This window comes from Bombus impatiens, unplaced genomic scaffold (assembly GCF_000188095.3).
Source record: "Bombus impatiens unplaced genomic scaffold, BIMP_2.2 scf_0154, whole genome shotgun sequence".
In the NCBI taxonomy this organism is placed as follows: Eukaryota; Metazoa; Arthropoda; class Insecta; order Hymenoptera; family Apidae; genus Bombus; species Bombus impatiens.
The window spans coordinates 276,468-297,430 of NT_176573.1; the positions used below are offsets into that span (position 1 = coordinate 276,468).

Sequence of the window (20,963 nt, forward strand, 5' to 3'; positions counted from 1 at the left end):
CCTGCTCGTTGTTGAGATTAGTTTCACTATTATATCCCTATTATATCACTATTATATCAACCCAGAAATTATTTTCTTGTCATTTCGTGTTTTTGTTATAGCTTTCAGTAATAAAGTATTTATGAGCCTGTGTTTATAGAACATCTTCTGTCTTATTTTTATTCATAGGGTATGCTAATACTTTACCCCTGTCTATTTATACATTTATAGTTCTTCGAAGAGAATTTACTAAAGTTACGCTCGTATTACGTTTACACGTTGCATAAAATATAATTATCTATAATAAATATATTATATATTAAATATGTATAGCCTACATACACTATAGTTTTGGGAGTGTGTCAGTGTAACAAAATGTTCAGTTTCTTATTTAAAAAGTGTAGTGTGACATGAGTGCATCTAATCAAACGAATTAAGAAATATTCCTACAAAAATGATTTCAGCGATTTCTCTAATTGTTCTTATTTACAGTATGTTGTTATGTACAGTAAGAGGATCTTGCTGCAACGGATCATGACAAATTCCATTTATTTTCAGTTTCAAGTCGATCGCAACATACGTAGTTACAGAACACGCAACATATTTGATATGAAGATTTCTTACTAATTAATATAAATTACAACATATTGCATTTAGCTAAAAAGAAATTTCTAACTTTCATCTGTTCTACCCTCTACAAATATTCGTATTTTCCATGTAGGTACACACATGTATATGTGAAACTAATTTAAAGAAACAACGAAGAATATTAACATATAGCTGCAAGTGAGTACAAATAGTTCTAGAGCACATAATCGTAGGATATGCGAAAGAAAAAAGTATGCTAGGTTGCTGATAATCGTTCGCTATTGTAACTGGTTCAGCTGTTTTACTTGTTGTTACATATATATATGTGTGTGTCTTTAAACAGATATCTTTTCAGAAATTGACAAAACAAGTTTAATAGTATTTCAAAATATTAAAACAAATTAGAAGAAAAAGGTATCAATTGGAATAAACATTGGCTTTAAAATTTATTTACACATGCTACACAATATACACTGTAAGATATGAAGACTCGCGTACGACCTTCTGGACGCTGTAATTGCACCAAGTACACTCGTAATTTGCCGCGGCAGACCAAACAGTCATATCGCTGAAATAATTGCACATCGCCGTAATAAAAGTTATAATGCAGGAGGTGTAACACTGGTAGGTCGAGCAACAAGAATTTAACGAAACAAAATACAATTCGTACAACAACAACAACTGATGTTACAGGAAGATACAATTCGGATGGCACCACGTACGCTACGCAATACATTGTTCTATATAGCTGTAGAAATCAATGAAAATAAATAATTCGATTCAATTTTCATAACTGTCTGGTTCTTCCTTTTTCTATTTTATGCTTAAAACATGGAATCGATAATTTGCCATTTCTTATTAATTTATAAGAAGAGAAGAGATGAACGAAATGATACTTTGCTAACATGAAATTGGATAAACAAATGGCAAATCGATGCGGATAAATAGCAGTACCGCTACACACAAACGCATATTCTTCCATATTTTAAGCATCGAATTATTTCATCTAGAACCACCGAATGTAAGCACAATTATATATCTACTTATAAAATTACGAAAACAAAAACACAAAAAATGTTAATCAATCGAGAATTCCTTAAGAAGCTAAACTTTTGGTCGAAGAAAGGAACAGAAACGGATTAACAAGTATCGTTTGATTCAACACAAAAAAAAAGATTGCACTCGCCAATAATTCTTGAACGCTATACACATACTGGTATTTCTTTCTTCTTTTATAGTACGACAGGCACGCACACTTACGCACACGTATATTCTAATATTTGGACATTTGTACTTGACGTATTTATAATCGCATGTATAACAAAATATTCAAAGCTACATTTCTTTTTCGGCTCTGAGAATCGTTGAGCCTCATCTACATAGATGTAAGTAGTTTGCACTGTCGTACATTTAACTGCCTACTTCTCATAATTATGAATTCAGAGAAATATATCTTTCCGAATTAATTTCAACGACAATTTTATCGGCGTTTCATATTTGCACGAAAATTTCACAAAAAAAAAATGTTGCTTTACTCTTCATAATACGATGAACATTTAAGAGCTTCTTTTTTCTTTTTTTAGGCATTTAAATAGATCCAACCATTGTTAGGCCTATATTTAAAGGCAAATGTTCGAAATATAAATATTAGCTCGGCTAACGCGACGATCGAAATAATATAAGCTCAAGAAAATTTCTGTTGGGCCCCTTTAAATGTTGTAAAATTATTTCAATGATCTTATATGTATATCGCACGTATACATATATAGTAGAATACCGAAAAATATAGCAGGAATACCGAAACGATCTATGCATATCAGAAAATACATAGATAAGACGATACATATTTACATACATATTCCCCTAAATTAATAATTATCCTCGTATCCTAAGAAGGTGAACAAATTCTGTAACTTAGGCTTCAATCAGTTAAACAGTTTCACAATGCAAACCATACCACAGTCTCGCAGCTTAAGTAATTTGGTCGAGTTTTCAACATAAATTTCTTCTCCTAATCTTACGATAGAAATATTGTGTATACGACAGTAAATCGTCGTAGAATTCGACTTATCGGTACCTAAACAACCATCTCGGAAAATGAGAGATAAGGATTGTTTATTATTTTCCTACATGGCCTGTGTTCACCATCAGTTAGTCTCGAATCTAACCTAGGTGCTTCAGGTACTCTTTCGAACAAATTTCTATTTAATCTATAACAAGAATACCGCGAACCTTAATAAATAAATACGTAAGTTGTGGCAAAATTATTTGGTAAGATTCGTTATAAAGTTGATTCGCATCTAGGACGAGATTCAAGGGGGACACGTAAGATGTACAAAACGTGGTACTCGAATTTAATATGACAAAGTTATATCGTATTTTAGTGGAGAAAAATTAATCGTAATTTTTAGTAATTAAATCGTTCGTATGATCCTGCACGTTGTTTCTAATGTTAGTTATAAATGTTGTCCCTTCAAAAAGTATGTTTTAATGCGCTCAGTATTGAGTCGAATGTATATTTTTTGTATATACTATTTATTGAATGCCTATTTATAGAAATTATCTTCATATGCTCGTTTGTTAACCGTCACATGAATTTTGAATGACTCGTCATACGTGTAATAATCTAATTCTCTTATACGTTCAACCAGTAATTCAAATAAACGTGTTGTACACGTTTCATTTATACGAATTACGTAAATCTCGATATCGTCTCAGCTACTTTCACAGCAGCGTAATATTAACGAACATATAAAAACGAAATAAGTATGTGGAATTCGTATAAGAGTAACAATGGTCTCACAACAATCAGTTTCATCCCATTAGCGTTTCATTTTGAAACCATAGTTTCTAATTAGCGTTGTATATAGTGAAAATGTCTCTAATACATATCGTTGCGTATTTATCTTATGTATATAAATATGAAATATAACTTGTAACCAATTTACGACCTTACTAATTTACTTCGCTAGTTCAAAGAATGCAAATTTTCTTTGCAGAAGAACGAACATCGAGAATCAAGAATTATTGCACATAAAATTTTGTTGAACTAGAAATCAAATAAAAAAGATTACTAATCATAGTATCTAAAAGTATGCTAATAAATTTCTAGCTTTTATATTTATTCTCACGCTAGTGAACGTTTGATAAAGAGAAATCAAAAAAAGTACCTGTTTCGAATCGTTGATCGAAAATGCTCGGTAATTTCCGTCACTTCGTAGCCGTATGATTTCCTACCCATAGAAAAATACTTTTTTTAAAGTACGGGAGAAAGTAAAGAAAAAATTATTTAAACTATATCTTGACCGTTTTCAACCTGACAACCATAATTGTCTTTATCTCTGTTAGCATCTTTGTCTTTATCTTCGTTCCCTTCTTCCGCGATATACTCTTCCTGTTCCTTCATTTTTCTTTCGTTTTCAACGGATGCGAAATCTTCATTTTTGCTCGTCGCATTCGCGGAATGGGATTTGTTTAGTAGAGAACTGAATTCGCCAAATTTCAGAATTTCTTCCATGGCGGACTGTTCTAAATTTACCTGCCACATATTTATAGTATTAGTATCTGGATTTATACCGTTGCCTACTCGCTTAAACTCTCGCTAGTTAAAATATTTCTGAATGAATTTTCACGAAAATAGGATCTGTAAGGATGGAAAAATGGTGGAAATGCAAAAAATAATAAATACATCCTATTGTAAATAAAAAGAACTCTGCAATATTCAGGTAAAGAGAGGAATTCATTGTAAAAGGAAAAAATTATTATTTAACATTAAGATAAAAAGAAATACAAACGTTAAAGGAAGGAAGAAAGTTGAAATGAAAATAAGAGGAACAAAAGTCATCTGCGGGAGCATTTAGAAATCGAAATTGATTACAACGTGATTACGATATTATGTAAACGCGTCTAACCTTTCTCGGTCTACCCCTTTTCCCTTTAACCACCGCCGACGGTGCTGATTGACAACTCGAACTTGACAAGCTATTCTTCCTTTTTGGCCATTGTAAGTGCGAGTCCAAATGCTGCTTCAATTTGTCCTGTCTGGCAAACATTCGGGGACAAATGCTACAGGCAAATGGTCGTTCACCCGTATGAACTCTTCTGTGTCTGGCCAAATGAGAAGCTCTCGTAAAGGCTAAAGTACAGAGGTCGCAAGAGAAAGGTTTATATTGTGCTTTTTCAGACTTGGGCTGTATCGGTCTGGTTTCTTTTCCTTCGTTTAATCCTGACCTCTTCGTAAGATTATCGCCCTTCTTCTTGATAGTTAATCTTGGACTGTCATCCATGTTCTTTGACGATTCCTAAAAATAGAATGACGGTGTAATGAAAATAATTGCCTGTAATGGAGACGATTCCTAACTTACAAGAACGGTAGTAATAATTAGATTTAAGTTCAACAAATTGATATGTATTACCAGAATGCATATTCGCGAAATTGTAGTGCCGATTCTGCCTAATTCTTATGAATATCATGCTCATACGTTAACAGATACCGAAATACCAAATACAAATATCAATGATCTTGAACATAAAAACAATTTCAATTGTAATCATCTTCTCATACCAGACTTTCATCTCGTTCTTGTAAGTCGTCGTTCATCTGTATATCCGGTACCGTAGGATCTGCAGATGTGTTGTTAAAATTTGGTTCGGACTTAACCGTGTTCGACGAGTCTTCGTAGCTCTCCCTCGTAGACTCTTCTTTCGAAGCTATACGCTCCTTTGATCTAAATTCTAATACATCATTGTTTCTCGTTGAACGTCCCACCGAGACCCTTTTCTGACCTTTAAATCTTGTCTCTCGCTTGTACATTGGCGGTGGCATACGTCTCTAAGTCATGCAAAGAAATTACAAAAAATTAAGATGCCAGTCATAAGTATTCTAGGCTCGTAAGAGCGTGAATGTATTAGGTTAAACATAAAGGTCACTTTCTGCTGCTGTATGCATTTCGAAGAATCTTATGAAAGCGTTGCTCGTGCTAGCTATAACGAGCGAACACTCTAAAGGAGAAATTGCAAAAATTTCAAGTTAACTGACAGCATTCAATTCGCCTGTAGATTTTCTATGAACAAATGGCATACATTTCACGTAGGTCGATCGTTAAAAGAATGAAGACAAATTTTTTTCAAGTAGACGAAGCTTGTTTCTGAATATTTCAAAGAAAAATTCAATCTGGACAATAAGCTATGTATCGCGACAGTCGATTTGTGCTCGAAGGCGACACTTTTATCGCTCTGGAAGAAAGTGAACAGTATAAATATTTTATTAGAAATTCTTATCGAATTACCAGACAGATGACAATGATAAATTTTGCCTATAATAAAATACATAGTTCCGTCACTTACGTTTAGGAAAGGATATTTTTTTAAATTAAATACTTCTTTTACGACATAACAGAATTACAGTATAACATCATTTATACAAGAAATTAGCAGAATACGTATTGAGCCTTTCTTTACCTAACCCGTATTTGGTAATCCAACTGTGAATAATTATTAAACAAATAGCAGAATGCAGAAACAAATCTACCAGATTTCTTTAGATAAGAAACCAAAGAATTTTAGACAGACCCGATAAATAAAATATTTGGCACAATTGCTAGAGGTAATAGGCTCGATTATGTACATATATAAACAGATCTTATATAAAACTAGTGAACTTACTGTACTATATTAAAAAAAAAGGTATTGCTCAATCTGTTCTTACTCATGAATATTCTTAATTCTTAACATTAAAAATCCTTGATAGTTCCCCATATAAATATACAGAGCTGACGCGTTCAAACTTGAAGCGCGTGTAGCATTCATTAAAATAAGCAAGAAAGTCTTAACAAACATTCATGGAAAAATCACTAGTCTGAAAATTACAAGATTTCCTGTTTCCTCATTGCTTATCGCTCGATTATTATCTATAAATCCAACTTTGTTTGCAAAACTATTTCCTCTGTAAATGAGCTACTATCACTATTTATATATAATTACTAACAGATCTCAATCTTCCACATTCTTAGAAACAGTTAATATAGTAATTACTTTTCAACGTTTCAGTCTCGGTTACAAGTAAATACATGTAAGTACAATAATATCGCGCTCGATATAATCCTATTTATGTGTTTGCAATTGGAAAAGTTTTCCTCATAGAAGTTGTTTGTGTCTAATGTTACTACTCACTTTATCGTGCATGAAAGAAAAGTCTGTTATTTCGAAATTTCGTGCAAGAATAAACTGTAACCTGAGAAATAACCATACAAACGTACATAAACGCTGCAATGTTAAAACAACAAAATTCTGTTTTCTACTAATGAATGGCGTCATGTATTTATCTATGATTACACAGAGTAAATCAACTAAAAGTTTAAGTTGAAATATTTTCGATACCAATAATTTGGTATATCAAAAAATGTTTCAGGTAAAAATTAAATTGTTTGAAGGCGAGTGTATTTTGACGTTATTAGTTCTTCCATAGGTAGGTGCGTAAAGGTCAAAGAGGTCAACTTTGACTTTTTAAACGGACGCGTATATTTTTTAATACATTAGCCGACGCAGCTCGAGATTCTTTATAAAAAAATTATTAACTTATTTTTGTGGAAATAGTGTTAGTTGGTAGATGTTTTGACTTTCATCTTGTAAAATTTATCGTATGAAATATAAGAAAAACAAGTGCAAAAGTAGTATAGTGCCTCGCGTTTTCCCTACGACAAGTTTTACGAGATAAAAGTTAAGGTAGCTATTGGATTGATAGTTTTTCGACATAAGTAAGTAAGTATGTAATTTCCTTGAAAAATTTTTCGATTTATTACGTGCTTGATGGTATCGACACCAAGCTAAAAAAAACTTAAACACTTAAATGACTCACCCCGTATAATGCTAGTACAGCGTTTATTTTGTGTCACTTGGTAACAACTAAAAAATTTAAATGATTCGGTTGATAAGTTTAAGGTAACACGTAATAGTTACGTGGCTATCAGTGAATGCACTGTATTAAGACTGTCTAGAAAACTAATCAGAAACTAGTGATTTTTGTATCCATGCTTTTTAAAATCCTTTATATACATTAAACGTTTCACATATAAAACCTATAGCGACAGGATCAATCACGTTAAAAACGTACACAATTTAAAATAAACAGCTTCTGAAATTTTTATACAAATGTCATTAATTTGTTAGTGGAACGAATATAGCATTCGCTATTTTTAATCATTGGAACAGGTAAACTGAAATTTCGGTTTTCCTCCTTTTATGGATAATAGTTCATTTAATCTTAATTAGATGACATTGAAATGTATTGATAAAGAGCAAAGAATAAAGAATATATTCTATATGAAAATTGTACTGTCCCGATTTCTCTTTGATTATGATAAATCGCCCATCGTTAAAATCTCTTGCCACAGAATGACATTTTGTTTGCGCAATTTTTAATATATTCGCAATTAATCTTACACGTGTTTCAGAGATAATGCAACATTTAGTTGACATTAACATTTAAAAAGAATCTTCTTTCTCCTTCTCATAGTAATTCATTTACATTTGTACATGCACGGTGTCTCCGAAATCAAAGCACAAGCGGTCGGATGATTCTACGTATAAAAATGAGTCGAAGAAAAAAAGAATAACATTTCTTCGTCCAAGACTTTGTTCCCAAGGAAAATAAGTTCGAAGATCCGTCAAGTGTACGTGTACTAATTGTAAGCTTCGAGGTATCCGACTTCTCTTTCTGCTCGTGTTTATATTTATAAACATGAACAATGTTATGATTTACTTTCTATTATTGCTGCTATCTTATTTCTACGGTCTCCGTATTTGCGATGGTTTCAGAAATAAGGGTAAAAGTATTAATTTTTAAAAATCATTTTATTGACGTAACAAGCGTTCAAAATCTTGACGCGTTGCTGCATGTATAAGTCTGCTTGTCTAATTAAATTATTACCACCGCGAGCAGAGAGACAAGTCGAATGCCTGGAAACTTACAATTGGCACGCGTGCATCTGACGGATTTTCGAGCTCATTTTCCTCGAAAACGAAGTCTTAAACGCAAAAACGTTATTCTTTCTTCGTCGATTTATTTTTGCATGTGGAATCACCACCCGAGTGCACCGCTTGTGCAATAATTTCGGAGACACCTTATGTATAAACAATACAAGGTGGGACAATAACTTTAATCACCGTAAATATTTCTTTTCTTTTTAGAGATATGGAAAAATATTGTTCATGAAAGTTCTATGGTATTGAGAGACTCGTAATATGACAGTAATAATTTTTTTGCTCGTGAAGGTTTTTCGAAGATTTCGAGGTCACCCCCACCTTTTTTTTATGACGCTTTAACTTCTTATTCCTGATAAAATAGGGTATGTTTGAAACAATTGAGATGATTTTAACGAGGTCATTCGACAAAGAGAAAAGAGTAAGCAACAAATCTTACATCACAGCAAATGTTGGAAGTGGTACCATTTGCATCGATCCCCCCACCCTCATCAATAATGGCCTGCTATCTTCTTCTTGGCATTGATAAAATTAAAAGTTTTGTAATCTCTGGTGTAATTTTATCTCGCGGTATTTGTAAGTTAATGTTCTAGTTTTTTACATTCTTTTTACATATACATTAATATAGTGATTGAACTCAAGGTAACTTCTTATCGATATACTTGTATAAGTATAAATAGTTTCGTGATAAAATATATTTCAATAACTAACATAGTTCGATTCAGGTATATATTTGGTAGATTTGCGTGACTAATTACATACATGCACGTACATTCTATGCACTACGATAATTTGACTGTTTCACATTTTCTCTATTATTTTAATTATATCATTTGGACTTACAATTTGCGTTTCCGACGATCGCAAAGGTTCATCGAACGTATCCTCGTGCCCATCGATCACCATCGGATCATCTTCCACCTCAATTTCTTCCACTTTGATGTGATCCTCTAATGACTCTATGGAAGACTGTTTTGGTAAAAATGGTATCACGGACGGTTCCTTCATGTACTCCGTTGTATGAACTCTCGCCTCTATGTGACACCGTTGCATCCGTGTTTCCACTCTCGTATAAGGGCTACGACTATTTTCTTGATTTCTCTGGTCACCGGAAAGACCACGGATCTCTAGATCTGTGGCAGTTTTAATCAAAGATGGCAAATGTTCTTCAGCGACATCAATCGAACCACGGTACATAAAATCCAAAAGACATTCCATTTCTTCAACCGCAACACCTACGGGATATGGTGTAAATAAGTAGAAGCCATATCAATATCTACTGCATCTACATAAATTTAAATAAATTTGCACACCTACAGTCGTGCTAAGCTCACACAATATTTACATACTCGCATCTAGTATGAATATATATTATTTACTAGACATAAATTTCTTCGTCGCGATTGGAAAACCACTGTACAGTATCTTAAATTTCATGTAGGAAATCAATTTATTAAGAAAACCGTTTATATGTATCGATAGAAATATTTTTCAAATTTGTACTTTGTTACGCAAAAATTGTTCAACGTTGTATTTTTTCAACGTTCAATGTTGTTCTATGCTATGCTATGTTATTTACAGTGTTATTTACAGTTAAAGGAAATAAAAGAATGCAACCTTGATATACTTAATCATACTTCAAAACAGACATTATTGCACGTCATTAGAATCGAATAATTATAACGCTATAATTCAGCATTAAATTTTGTTGTTCGACGCTACTACGTTAAAAGTGAATTCACTGATATCAATACGTAAAAGAAGATCATATATTTTAGAGAATTGCGATTGTTAAACTGAATTTTACCTTTCAAGCTTACCTTTTAAAATAAGAATTGGCTGTTCACCATAGTGTTCTTTGAAAACTCTTTCAAAATAAGGACTACATGCTGCCAAGACTAGTCTATGTGCCCTTAACATTCCACCTTGACAAGCTAACGTTGTATCAGTCAAGGAACCACTCTTATAGAGTCCTTCAAACAATCCAGACAAGTTCGCTAGGTGATTGTTCCAAGTTAGGTTGAATGTTTTCTCACCCATTGTTATGACGCGTTCAGTGTTCACTGCCAAACATACCACAGTCACACATTTATTCGTTAGATAAATATAAATCACCTTTTGAAACTTTTGCATTCTTTTCTACTACAAAATGTACTGTTCGTTGATAATAATTAAATAAATAGAATTTTTTAAACAGATTTCATAACAATTTTGTCCAAAATAGTATTTCTAGGATGAAATGATGTAAACGTTAATTACATTAATTTTCATAAATCATAAATATATTACCAAATGCATCGCACATTACGATTTTAATTAGACCAATTACAATCTGTTCAGTGTTTGCAAAATTATTGCAAAATTGGGGAAACTTATTATTTAACGTAACGATTACGTTATTTTATGATGTTTGTACAAGAAGTTTCTATAAGCTCGAATATGATATTCTGTATCTCGAGCGAACAAATTTCTTGATATTTACCCTTTATAATAATCTAACAATAGAGATTAACAAATTTCTTAACAGTTTTCTATAATTCACGAGTGAATATTTATATTATTCCACTTTTCACATAAAATTTAGCGACATAAAACTTGAACTTGCATTTCCAGTTCTTAAAGGAAAGTGAATAGACGCACAAATATCACGTTGTAGGTAATTATCGTTCTTCATTGTGCAACGTTTGTACAAATTAATTTGTTATGCGGTGTCAAACTTTCCAGCATTATTATATTTTATAATTCTGTAAACAAAATAGCTAAGAATCTTGGCTTTGAGTACTTCTATAGTTAAGAAATTAGGTCCACAGATAAAGCAGATGTTAGCTAACAGTTGTTGCTCAAATGTGATGTATAAATTCTTTCTGTTGAAACATCAAAATAATACAATTTTCTTATGTAATAAGCAACTGTGCTGAATTTAGCAAGTATATACAATAAATCGAGGACGTTTCAAATCATACATTTCTTACAATCATACTTACAACGCTTGCATTCAAATTCAGACATGTTCTGTCCAATTATCAAGCATTAATTTTACTGCACAAATATTCATTCTGTACAAAAACAAAGAGAAGTATCTCTTGAGATTCTATTTTATGACACATTAAGAAATGAAAACAGAAGTAATACTAATTTATATTCTATACAACGTGAATCTAAATTTATGTACAAATGAAATTATGGAACATTCTGTGGCTGAAAATAAGACGAAAATTAAGAATAACAAAATTGCGCTGGAGATTTCGTTTTCAAGAAAATCAGCTTTAAGCTATTTTACACGCGAAAATAATTCGAAAATATAAAATAAAGTTTGTGTTGAAGAAAGTAATTTGAATATACGTGTATTTAATGTAGAATTATTTACTCAGCCCACGCGTATTCGACAAATTTTCAAACTTCACTTTTCCTGACAACGAGGTTTCAAACAAGAAGACGTTGTTCTATATTTTTCACTTATTTTTGCGCGTAGCATAACCCTCTGCTAATTGTCCACTTGTAATCGTCTAATCGAAAATTAATAAAATGCACAAATATTTGACAAGTTTTCAAACTCGATCTTCTCAGAAATAAAGCTTCCAACGCAAACTTTGTTATTCTTGATTTTCATCTTATTTTGAGCCATGGAATCTCCCTGACTTCACTTCTACCACGAAGTAAGACCCACGCCCGGTGCGCATCTATGCCAAACATTGTATCGAAATATGAAAATTTAAATTATTTCAAGCACATTTTGAAATTCTGTTATAAAACGTTAAATTATTTTCTAATTCCAAGGTTCTGTACTATTTTGTTTTTTACCAAATTTATTACATTCTTATTGCAAATTGTTTTCTCGATTACCTCTTTATTAATAATATATACAAATATATATAAAATCTTTGTGTAGCTTGATGCATACACTGTAATGCTGCCACTATGATAAATGTACTGTCAGAAATGACAACTTCTTCAATTTTTTTAAATATCTAAAAATTATTGGCTTTAGCATACTTAAAATTTCGAATATTTCCTTAATGAAAACATTTCTGCTTTTCTTGCTGAATAAAGATTACGAACCTTATAAATTTTTAATCATTTAAAGGAAATTTTAATTCTGAAGATATTGAAATCCTATGTCACAGACAAAGAATAACATGATTTCTTTTTTGTAGAGTTCACAAGTGTTTCTTACAGCATTTTTCGATACATTTTTAAAATGCATACACCAAACATTGTAGAAAAATACGTATTTCTGCTCATAATGCTTCACTATGCAGAAGTATTCGCTATACGAAGGGCTCTTTGCTTACATAAATTTCAAACAAATAAACTAAAAAAATGTGCTACATTTATAAAAGAAATTCGTAGATTAAGATGGATAAAGGTATAGCGGCACAAATTTATGGCATAATCTGTCTATCACTAACATCATTCAGTGTAATTGAACATTTAATAAATTAGGAAATTGACTGAATTAGAAAGAAACATTCTTCGCTTTTATTGCAATATCTAGAGCACGCCTAGCAAAAGCGAATGGTTTCGCTGTCCTGAAGAAACTATAAATTCTTCAAAGATTATGCATTAGATAAAATAATATTTATAGAATAAAAACTATCAAAACAATGTCATAATGATCTAGTAATTTATTCATTAATAAGTTTTTATACCTGTGTAATAAAAAGATGCTTGTGTTTCCTTGTACAATCTTAAATTTGCTTCAGGATTATTAATGATAGAAACTACTTTTTGCACAAATGTATATTTGTTAAATGTTTGTTAAATGTTTATTATATTTAATAGAATAATTAATGTAGAACGGTTGTGTAAGACTAAATTACCTAAACATTGTCGTATATAAAAGCAATACAAATATTACTAAATTATTAGTAAATATAAAGTAAACATTTATCCTTTTCTTGTAACGTGTTACTTTAGAGAATAGATAACTCGCAAATTAATTATAAAATCTATTTACTACTATAATTTTTTCCTAACATACTGTTTCATTATATAATCTCTGTAAACATTATTTCCAATAAATTTTTTCTCCTATTCTTCTCTGTGACTACACTCTACTACTGCACATATTTATTTGTCTTTATAGTAATACTCTTTCGGAAATCCTCCAAGAACGAAAGTATAAATATAAACCGAATGACACGCAATTAGCAATCAATAGAAGCAAGATATCTCAGCGTATTTGAAACGCGCAATGATTCTCATGACGTATTAATTTCACTAAGATGTTCCACAGAATCACTTTAATTGTTTGTATCAATGTAATATTTACGTAATAATTGGTATGTTATAGCTGTACCCGTAACGAAGTAGTGTTGATGTTTAAACATCTAACCACTGCAGAATGTTCGTGCAGTTAACGAGTTTACGAAATCGGAAGTCCACCTACAATGATCAACGCCGAGAATAATTTGTCGGCACTACCATGGTCGATTTGGAATAATGTTCGAGTAACAATGTACTGGACTTAAGAGAAGCAGGCTTTTTAATAGATTTTATGAAATAATAATTTAAAAGCAAATTTATTGATTTTGTGTGAATTCGAATTGATTCACAGAATTTTGAAAATGAAATGCATCTGATAAAATCTGATAAAATTCGTTGTTGTTTTATATAGTAACAAGAATGACGTAAAAGTTTTCTGACGCCCATTTTGGCACTCTTCTTTACACATGTATTTATTTCATACATTAGAAGACGTGAATTTAATTTTAATACTAATTATACATATAATGTGAAGGTAAAACAAAATATGTGTAATAACTAATGAAAACCTCTATGCATTAAAATAATTTGGAAGATAAGTTTGTATCTTAAATTATATATTATTATTATCACATATATTGAATTTGTTTAGTTAATTGTAAATATTGTTGTAAATATTATTTCATAATAACATATTAACTTAAAAATAGGTGATTATAAACAATTTTTTGATTGTAATGGTTACTTAATTCTGTAAAATATATTTATTATAATATAAAGTATAATATAAAGATAACAATTTAATAAAAATCTGATTTGATAAATATTCACAGCTAATATTTAAATTATAAGTCCAATGAATTATTGAAATAGTTTGCACTTTTTACTAACTAATTTAAGCGATCTATTATGTTACAGAACAAATTTAGTTTGTTTATTAGTAATTAGAATATAATGCGATACATTCAAGTCAATGCAAAACTTGTTGTCTAAATATTTTCATTATTGTTAATATGCTCATTAATGTTTGTAGTAAATATATATGTTGCACAAATAGTTATCTTTCTCTCATGAAATACAAACCAGTAGCTGTGAGAAATTTAAAATATAAAATTAATACAAGAGTAAAAGTAATATTTAAATTATTTTAATTGAAATAATCGTATAAAAGCTAATTAGAAAAGCAATTGCATTAATTTAATTGAATTGTACAAATTAAGATTTGCTTTCAGTTTAATGAAGTGGAAAAAGTTTATTTAGTTATTTTTCTTATTAAAGTAATTGAAATACGAAAATACCTCGGTGAAGTGATACGGTTATTAGCCAATACAATTTAAGCGACGATTTAAAATATACGTACTTTCACGGACGTACGTATAACGTGCATACATGAACAAAAAAATAGAAGGTGGATCATCAAAGATAGAAAATCAAAATGAATATTTGAATGAATATTTAATGTCGGGATCATGAAATAAATCAAAGAAGCCTGACCCGAAGAGAAAAGGTATTGAGAGTAATATTCAAAAACTCAAAAAATTCTGAAAAATAATCGTCAAAAATCAGTTAGAGGATACCGTATGCAAATCTTGAACAAAGTGTACATACAATGAATCTAATGCAACAGTCGTCGAAGAACACGAAGAATTTTCATCTAAATTACGATAACGCTTAACACACAGTACCTGCAGTAAGAAAATTCATGCATTATGTAGAACGGAGAAAATATGGATTAGACAAGAAGAAGAACCGAGAACGACCACGGGAAATGGATTGAATTACGTATTTTCCTTGTTTAATTGGATAACCTAGTTTGAAAATTATGCAATTATGTTAAATAGAGAGATCACAAATTGGACACAAAGATACACAATTTAACGTATAATGTATATATTAATGTATATATTAATGTTATATTTCATGTAACAAAATGAAAGCACGAAGAAGGCAAGCAAGAGCAAGTGAAATACGGATTTATAAGCAGAATGCATGGCTAGGTGTTCATGTTCAACATTCATACATGGCAAGGGAGTAGAAAGTGGGCTGAAGGGCAGAGTGATCTAGCGATGGTCATGCGCAGGCGTGGTACCTAGGCCCGATCCATAATTTCGTTGGTGGACCCCGTCACGCATTTGCAAGGGGCTAGGCCGTGTGTCGTCCGAATGCACCCTTTTTCCCTCTCATTTCGAACCATGTACATACATAACTACGTCACCGCACAGCAGACGCGGGGGCCACAAAAATCGTCGACCATTGGGAGAGAGAACGGCCCCCTGCGCGACCAAGGGAGCCGTCATCACAGATCGTTGTTCGTCACCGCGTGGAAAAATGTCTAAACGTCTGTTCATGGAAAAAAGCACACATCGGGTTCTGACCGCGTAGAGAATTTAGAACACGTTAACTAACGATACGAAAACATAGACATTTCTCCAACTTGCAGCTACTTCTATTTATGAAACGACAAATTTGAAATTTCAATCTTTCAGTTAAACGATGGAACGTTTAATGAAATTATGGGACAAAAACGTGATAAATGTAAATCTCGCTGTTCGAAATTGCATTTGAAAATATTTGGATTTTCGTTGCAATCGCTTATTTTAACAAAATCGAGTTTGAGATTGTCCTGAGATATTATAAAATTAATTAAATTCGATATATCTTTCCCGTAGATTAAATTTCTGTGCTCGTTACAATTTACGTAAAACGAAGATCATTTTTTATATCTTTATCATAAAAATTGTTGTAAATATTTGATTGTAATTTTCATCTTTCTAATTAAAAATAAAAAATTGCTTTATTTCGAGATAACTATCTGAGCATGGAGAGATATTTTTTATTTAATGCTAGCTTATAGCATAAACCTTATGATAAACCGATGTATAAAATAAAAGCTATTTAGTGTAATGATTTAGAACAAAAGGTATTTTGTAAATGTGCCCATAATATTTATCGGTTGTATACATATAACAATTCCATGGTTGTAGAAGAAAAATGGCAAAGATATATTATTGAAAATATTGAAACAATTAACAATGAAATAATTGAACTGAAGTCACTATTTATCATGCTATTCGTCTGGTGTGAACATTTGAAAAATATTATATAATTATGTAATGCATATTACACAACCATGTGCTGCAACTAGATAATGCAAAATAAAATAAATGTAATCTGTAGTTTATCATTAAATATACCGTACAGATTAATTTATTAATACAAAGCTAAATTTAATGTACAATTTCTCATTTTTTCAAAAATAGATGTAGATGAAAAGATAAACGTTGTTTAGTATTACCATTTTATCGCAAAAGTTAATGTCTAGATATTTTAACATTTTCCAGAAATAGAAAATTCATTTGTAGAATACAAACATACAACAATACATTCGATGTTTATAAACATCGAAAGCTATTAATCATCTGTTAAACACATCAATCTATCTCAATCTTACATCGTAAAAATTTCAATATAAGATATTGAATTAGTAATTATTGAAGTGAGATATTAATGATATATGTTTGATTTCTGAAAATCAATTTTTTTACCATATAATAATTATAAATTATATATGATAATATAAAAGCTTTTCTCGTTTGTGTGCACATGGTACTTAGTATTATTGTAAGAAATATGCTACAAGCAAAGATAATCTCTTGCATATTCGAATATTGGTATAACATTCCAATAGTGCAATATGTATACCTAAATAAGGTAAGAATCAATGCGTAAGCAAAACAAGATAAATATTCGTAGTCAAAATGACGTTAACGTAGTATTACGACTGGAAAACATATTCAACAATATGCACTGATTACGTAGTGAACAGGTGTATGCAATGGGAGAAGAAGATAACTCAACAACAAAGTTCAACCTGTGTTTTTATAAGTTTTATAAGTAGGTATATTTGCTTTTTTATCGACTACTAGAGTACGTGACTGGTAAGTTTTTCCCTCTTTCTAATTGCAGTTTTAAGAATCTCATCATTTACCGATGCTGATTTTTTTCATTGTTCAGACATTGTTTTAAATTATATAACTACGTAAATATACTACTTGGATAATTTAAAACAAGTTTCATTGCGAAGAGCCCAATGTTAACAATTTGATGTTATAACGCTGTGATAAAGGAACGATTGATATCAGGCGTGTGTAATCATCATTATAGGTACACATTGTGAAGATAAAGTTATCGAGACAATGTTTTACGTACAGAAGCGGATGTTCCTTGCTTAAAAATTTCATTGCTTTGAATTTAAACCTAAAATTTACCGTTGAAATAAAATACAACACTGTATAACTTTTTCCCTTACATTTCGGCTTAAATTACTGTAATTACAAGGATTAAACCTGTACTCCTTTTTCGTTTCCTTATGTCTGATTTTTACATTTTTACAACGAAAGAATCTTAGTCACAAAAATAATTTGCTGATCTTCTGTTGTGTTATTTATGTAAAATTATTCGCAACACAGCTTATTAAATAAAATTACTAACGACAACGATTACTACGTTATTTAAAGGAAAATTTTATTCACGTTCGAATAACTGCGACCCATGTTCGATATACGCACACACTATCTGTATCCTCATACAAGTATAATAAACATACCAAAACTATCCACTCAACAGGCTACCAAAATAACAGCGCAGAACAGAAGCAGAAATTTTCACTGGCATTGAATTCTTTTCGCGTTACATTTGTTCAGTCTACTAATACAGTAAAGTACACATAAAATATTTTAATTCAAATCATTTATCGCTGAAAATCTGTTAAGCAATTTTTCTTTTTCTTTTCTACCTTCCAATGGTACATGATACGTTTAATATCTAGCGCATTTTGGCTCGATCAAACAAAAGAGCTTTTATGCGAATAACTCTAAATTTTGAATCAATAAGTATCATTTACTTAAGTTGAAGCGAAAAAATTGAAATTAAATACACTTATTGTATGCTTTAACTTTTGTTTCCAGACATCCTTGTGATAATTGTTACTTAATTACCTACCTAATATTCCATATTTCATCCACATATGATGCAGCATATGATAAGCTTTTCATTCAGTTAAACAATCGTGAATATCTGATTTTGTAAAATTCAGAGTAAATAATGCACATTTCAGTAATGCCTATTCATTATAATTTATTTGAAATTACGTATCGAGGTCACTGATTCTCGTGACTAAGGTATCCAAGAATGCATAAGATCTCCCGTGGCTGGTTAGAGCGCTCTAGAACGCTGAAGATCAAGAGAGCAAAGAGTCGGTTTAAACCGTGTGCCCCGTCCCAACGTCGACTCTATTAATACCCGCGCCTTGTCGTCGCGTCTCGAGAACGTGTGCACCGATATAGAGGCATTAATACGATGAGACTGTCCTTTTATTAAAAAATCTTCTGGTCTTAAGAACGAATAAACTGAACAGAAATTATGTTCGTGTTGATCTTGATACGAGTATATACGAAAAAAAAGTAACAAATCGTAACAGTAAGATTGCTAAAAAGAATCGAGGTGATTTTCATATGTTAAATGTGAAAATAATGAAACATATTAAAAGAAGGTTTATCGTTCCATAAAAATGGAAACATCAACAGTCTACTGTTACAAGTAATTAAACGAATTTACACGTTTGATAGAATTATGCATTTGATTGCGACAAAGATGCTTTTTCTTTCTATAAGCTGCGTTATTCCATGAAAAAATTGTAAACGAGAAGGTGCGATCAGGTTATCGACTTGAGTACGAGACATGACAAGGAAGGAAGGAAAGGAGTTGCAGCTTTAACAGGACATATCGTAGATGTCGTACAAGTGCATTCGCAGTCAATTATGTGATCAGCTACAACCATTCGCTTCATGAAGCTATTAGGAACAAGTTTAATAGAATCATCGCATCGTTCCGATGTGCGATGAGTTATCATAAACAGTACGAGTAAAGGTATAAACTGTTGCAATTTTAATGGAGTAGCCTACAGATGTCGTACGAAGACTTAAGCCCAATCGAAGTCAGCGCAAATATCTAATCGACAGTTTCGCAATGTCATTTCACCCTTGTAAAATTTCTATCGTTGGTTCGACTCGATAATTGATTCAGATCATTAAACAACCTGGTGTTGCTCAGCGATTTGCCAAACATTTTTAAATTAAACAAGGGATAGTCGGGAGTGAGCGAAAGATAAGCGTAAAAAATTATTTCACGTAGGTAGACGGATGCACCCTAACCAAAGGCCATTTTCTTCGGATTCACTCACCTTTGATTGTACGAGAGGATGAAAGTTACGGGAAGTCTTGTGAGATTAAAATATCACCAACGAAATCAATCGACGAGTACAATCCAAGAAGAGGAGGTAGGTTAAAATACACCGCGGCAAGTTTTCACTTTTTCCTTTTCCACAACCACCGTACACCCTTACGTGTTCCCCGAAATAACCAGTTTCGAGCGAAAACGCGCACCGCGAAAAAAAGCGTACGCGAAGAACGTACACCAAGTAAAGAATCGAGCAAGCTATTGAGCTCACTCTGCGAGGGGCACGGCACGTGCTGGGGCTCCCTCGACCGAGTCGCGACTGATATCATTTCCAGCGGGGGACTGTGGGGTCGCCAGCCAGAACCCCACCAGGGGGTCTTCGTGCAACCCCCACGCGGTGTCGTAGTAGTCGTGTTCGCCGTCGTGGTTGTAGCTCGTTGTCGTGGCTCCACCGTTGCTAGCCTCTCGAAACCCCCTTTGCACGTACAGGGAATAAGGGACCAGGATGTATACGTACATCATGGGGAGAGAGACCTCTCTCTTCTTCTCGCACATTGCGATCCTGTCCGCGTCGGTCTCTCTTGCACTCTCACTCCCTTGCTCCCACGTACCATTCATTTCCGTCTCGTTTCTACGCGCACTTTTATCGTATATGTTTCTCTTTGTTTCTCAACGAGCTTCTCTCTCGTTCTCAACTCCTATCCTTGTTTCGCGTAACGTGTTAGGTCGAAGCGTTTGTTTCTCTTTCGTCGTTCTCCTAGCTTCGCCAGTTCCGTGTAAAGCACACGCAATACCACACCAACACAGCTATGGATCTTCCTCCCCCGCCCTTCACCGATGGTCCCCTCCCTTCGCGCGAATCCCTTACCCCCTACGTATCCAGCAGCTTTATCCACCCTGAACCCTCCTATGTACGAGGGTTGCTTCTCGGCAGCCTGATCGGACGTTCGCGAGAAGGGACTTTCCCCTCTACC

General features: G+C 32.4%; 1 protein-coding gene across 4 annotated transcripts; it reads right to left on the reverse strand.

Annotated features, from left to right (window-relative positions):
• Positions 1-988: 988 nt before the first annotated feature.
• On the reverse strand, positions 989-20,509 carry LOC100748480 (protein tramtrack, beta isoform). 4 transcript variants are annotated; one of them, XM_024365865.2, is made up of 6 exons: positions 13,820-13,925; positions 10,368-10,610; positions 9,391-9,782; positions 5,228-5,398; positions 4,479-4,868; positions 989-4,105 (listed from the first exon to the last, which is right to left on the reverse strand). In XM_024365865.2, the coding sequence occupies exons 1-6, from the start codon at positions 13,875-13,877 to the stop codon at positions 3,857-3,859; spliced, it is 1,503 nt and encodes a 500-aa protein (XP_024221633.1). In that variant the 5' UTR covers positions 13,878-13,925; the 3' UTR covers positions 989-3,856. The 4 variants fall into 4 exon arrangements, with proteins under 4 accessions (XP_024221633.1, XP_012237903.2, XP_003487470.1 ...); XM_012382480.3 differs by having other exon boundaries at positions 5,132-5,398; positions 13,820-13,877; XM_003487422.4 differs by lacking the exon at positions 13,820-13,925 and adding an exon at positions 19,994-20,509 and having other exon boundaries at positions 3,857-4,105; positions 5,132-5,398.
• Positions 20,510-20,963: the final 454 nt, after the last annotated feature.

Coding starts and splice junctions, on each gene's coding strand:
- LOC100748480 (XM_012382480.3), bottom strand. CDS start 13,877: ATGTTTAAACATCAACACTACTTCGTTACGGGTACAGCTATAACATAC. Junction 10,611..13,819: donor TATAACATACCAATTATTAC/GTAAATATTACA, acceptor TATGTTTGGCAG/TGAACACTGAACGCGTCATA. Junction 5,399..9,390: donor GATCGTCGGAAACGCAAATT/GTAAGTCCAAAT, acceptor TGCATGACTTAG/AGACGTATGCCACCGCCAAT.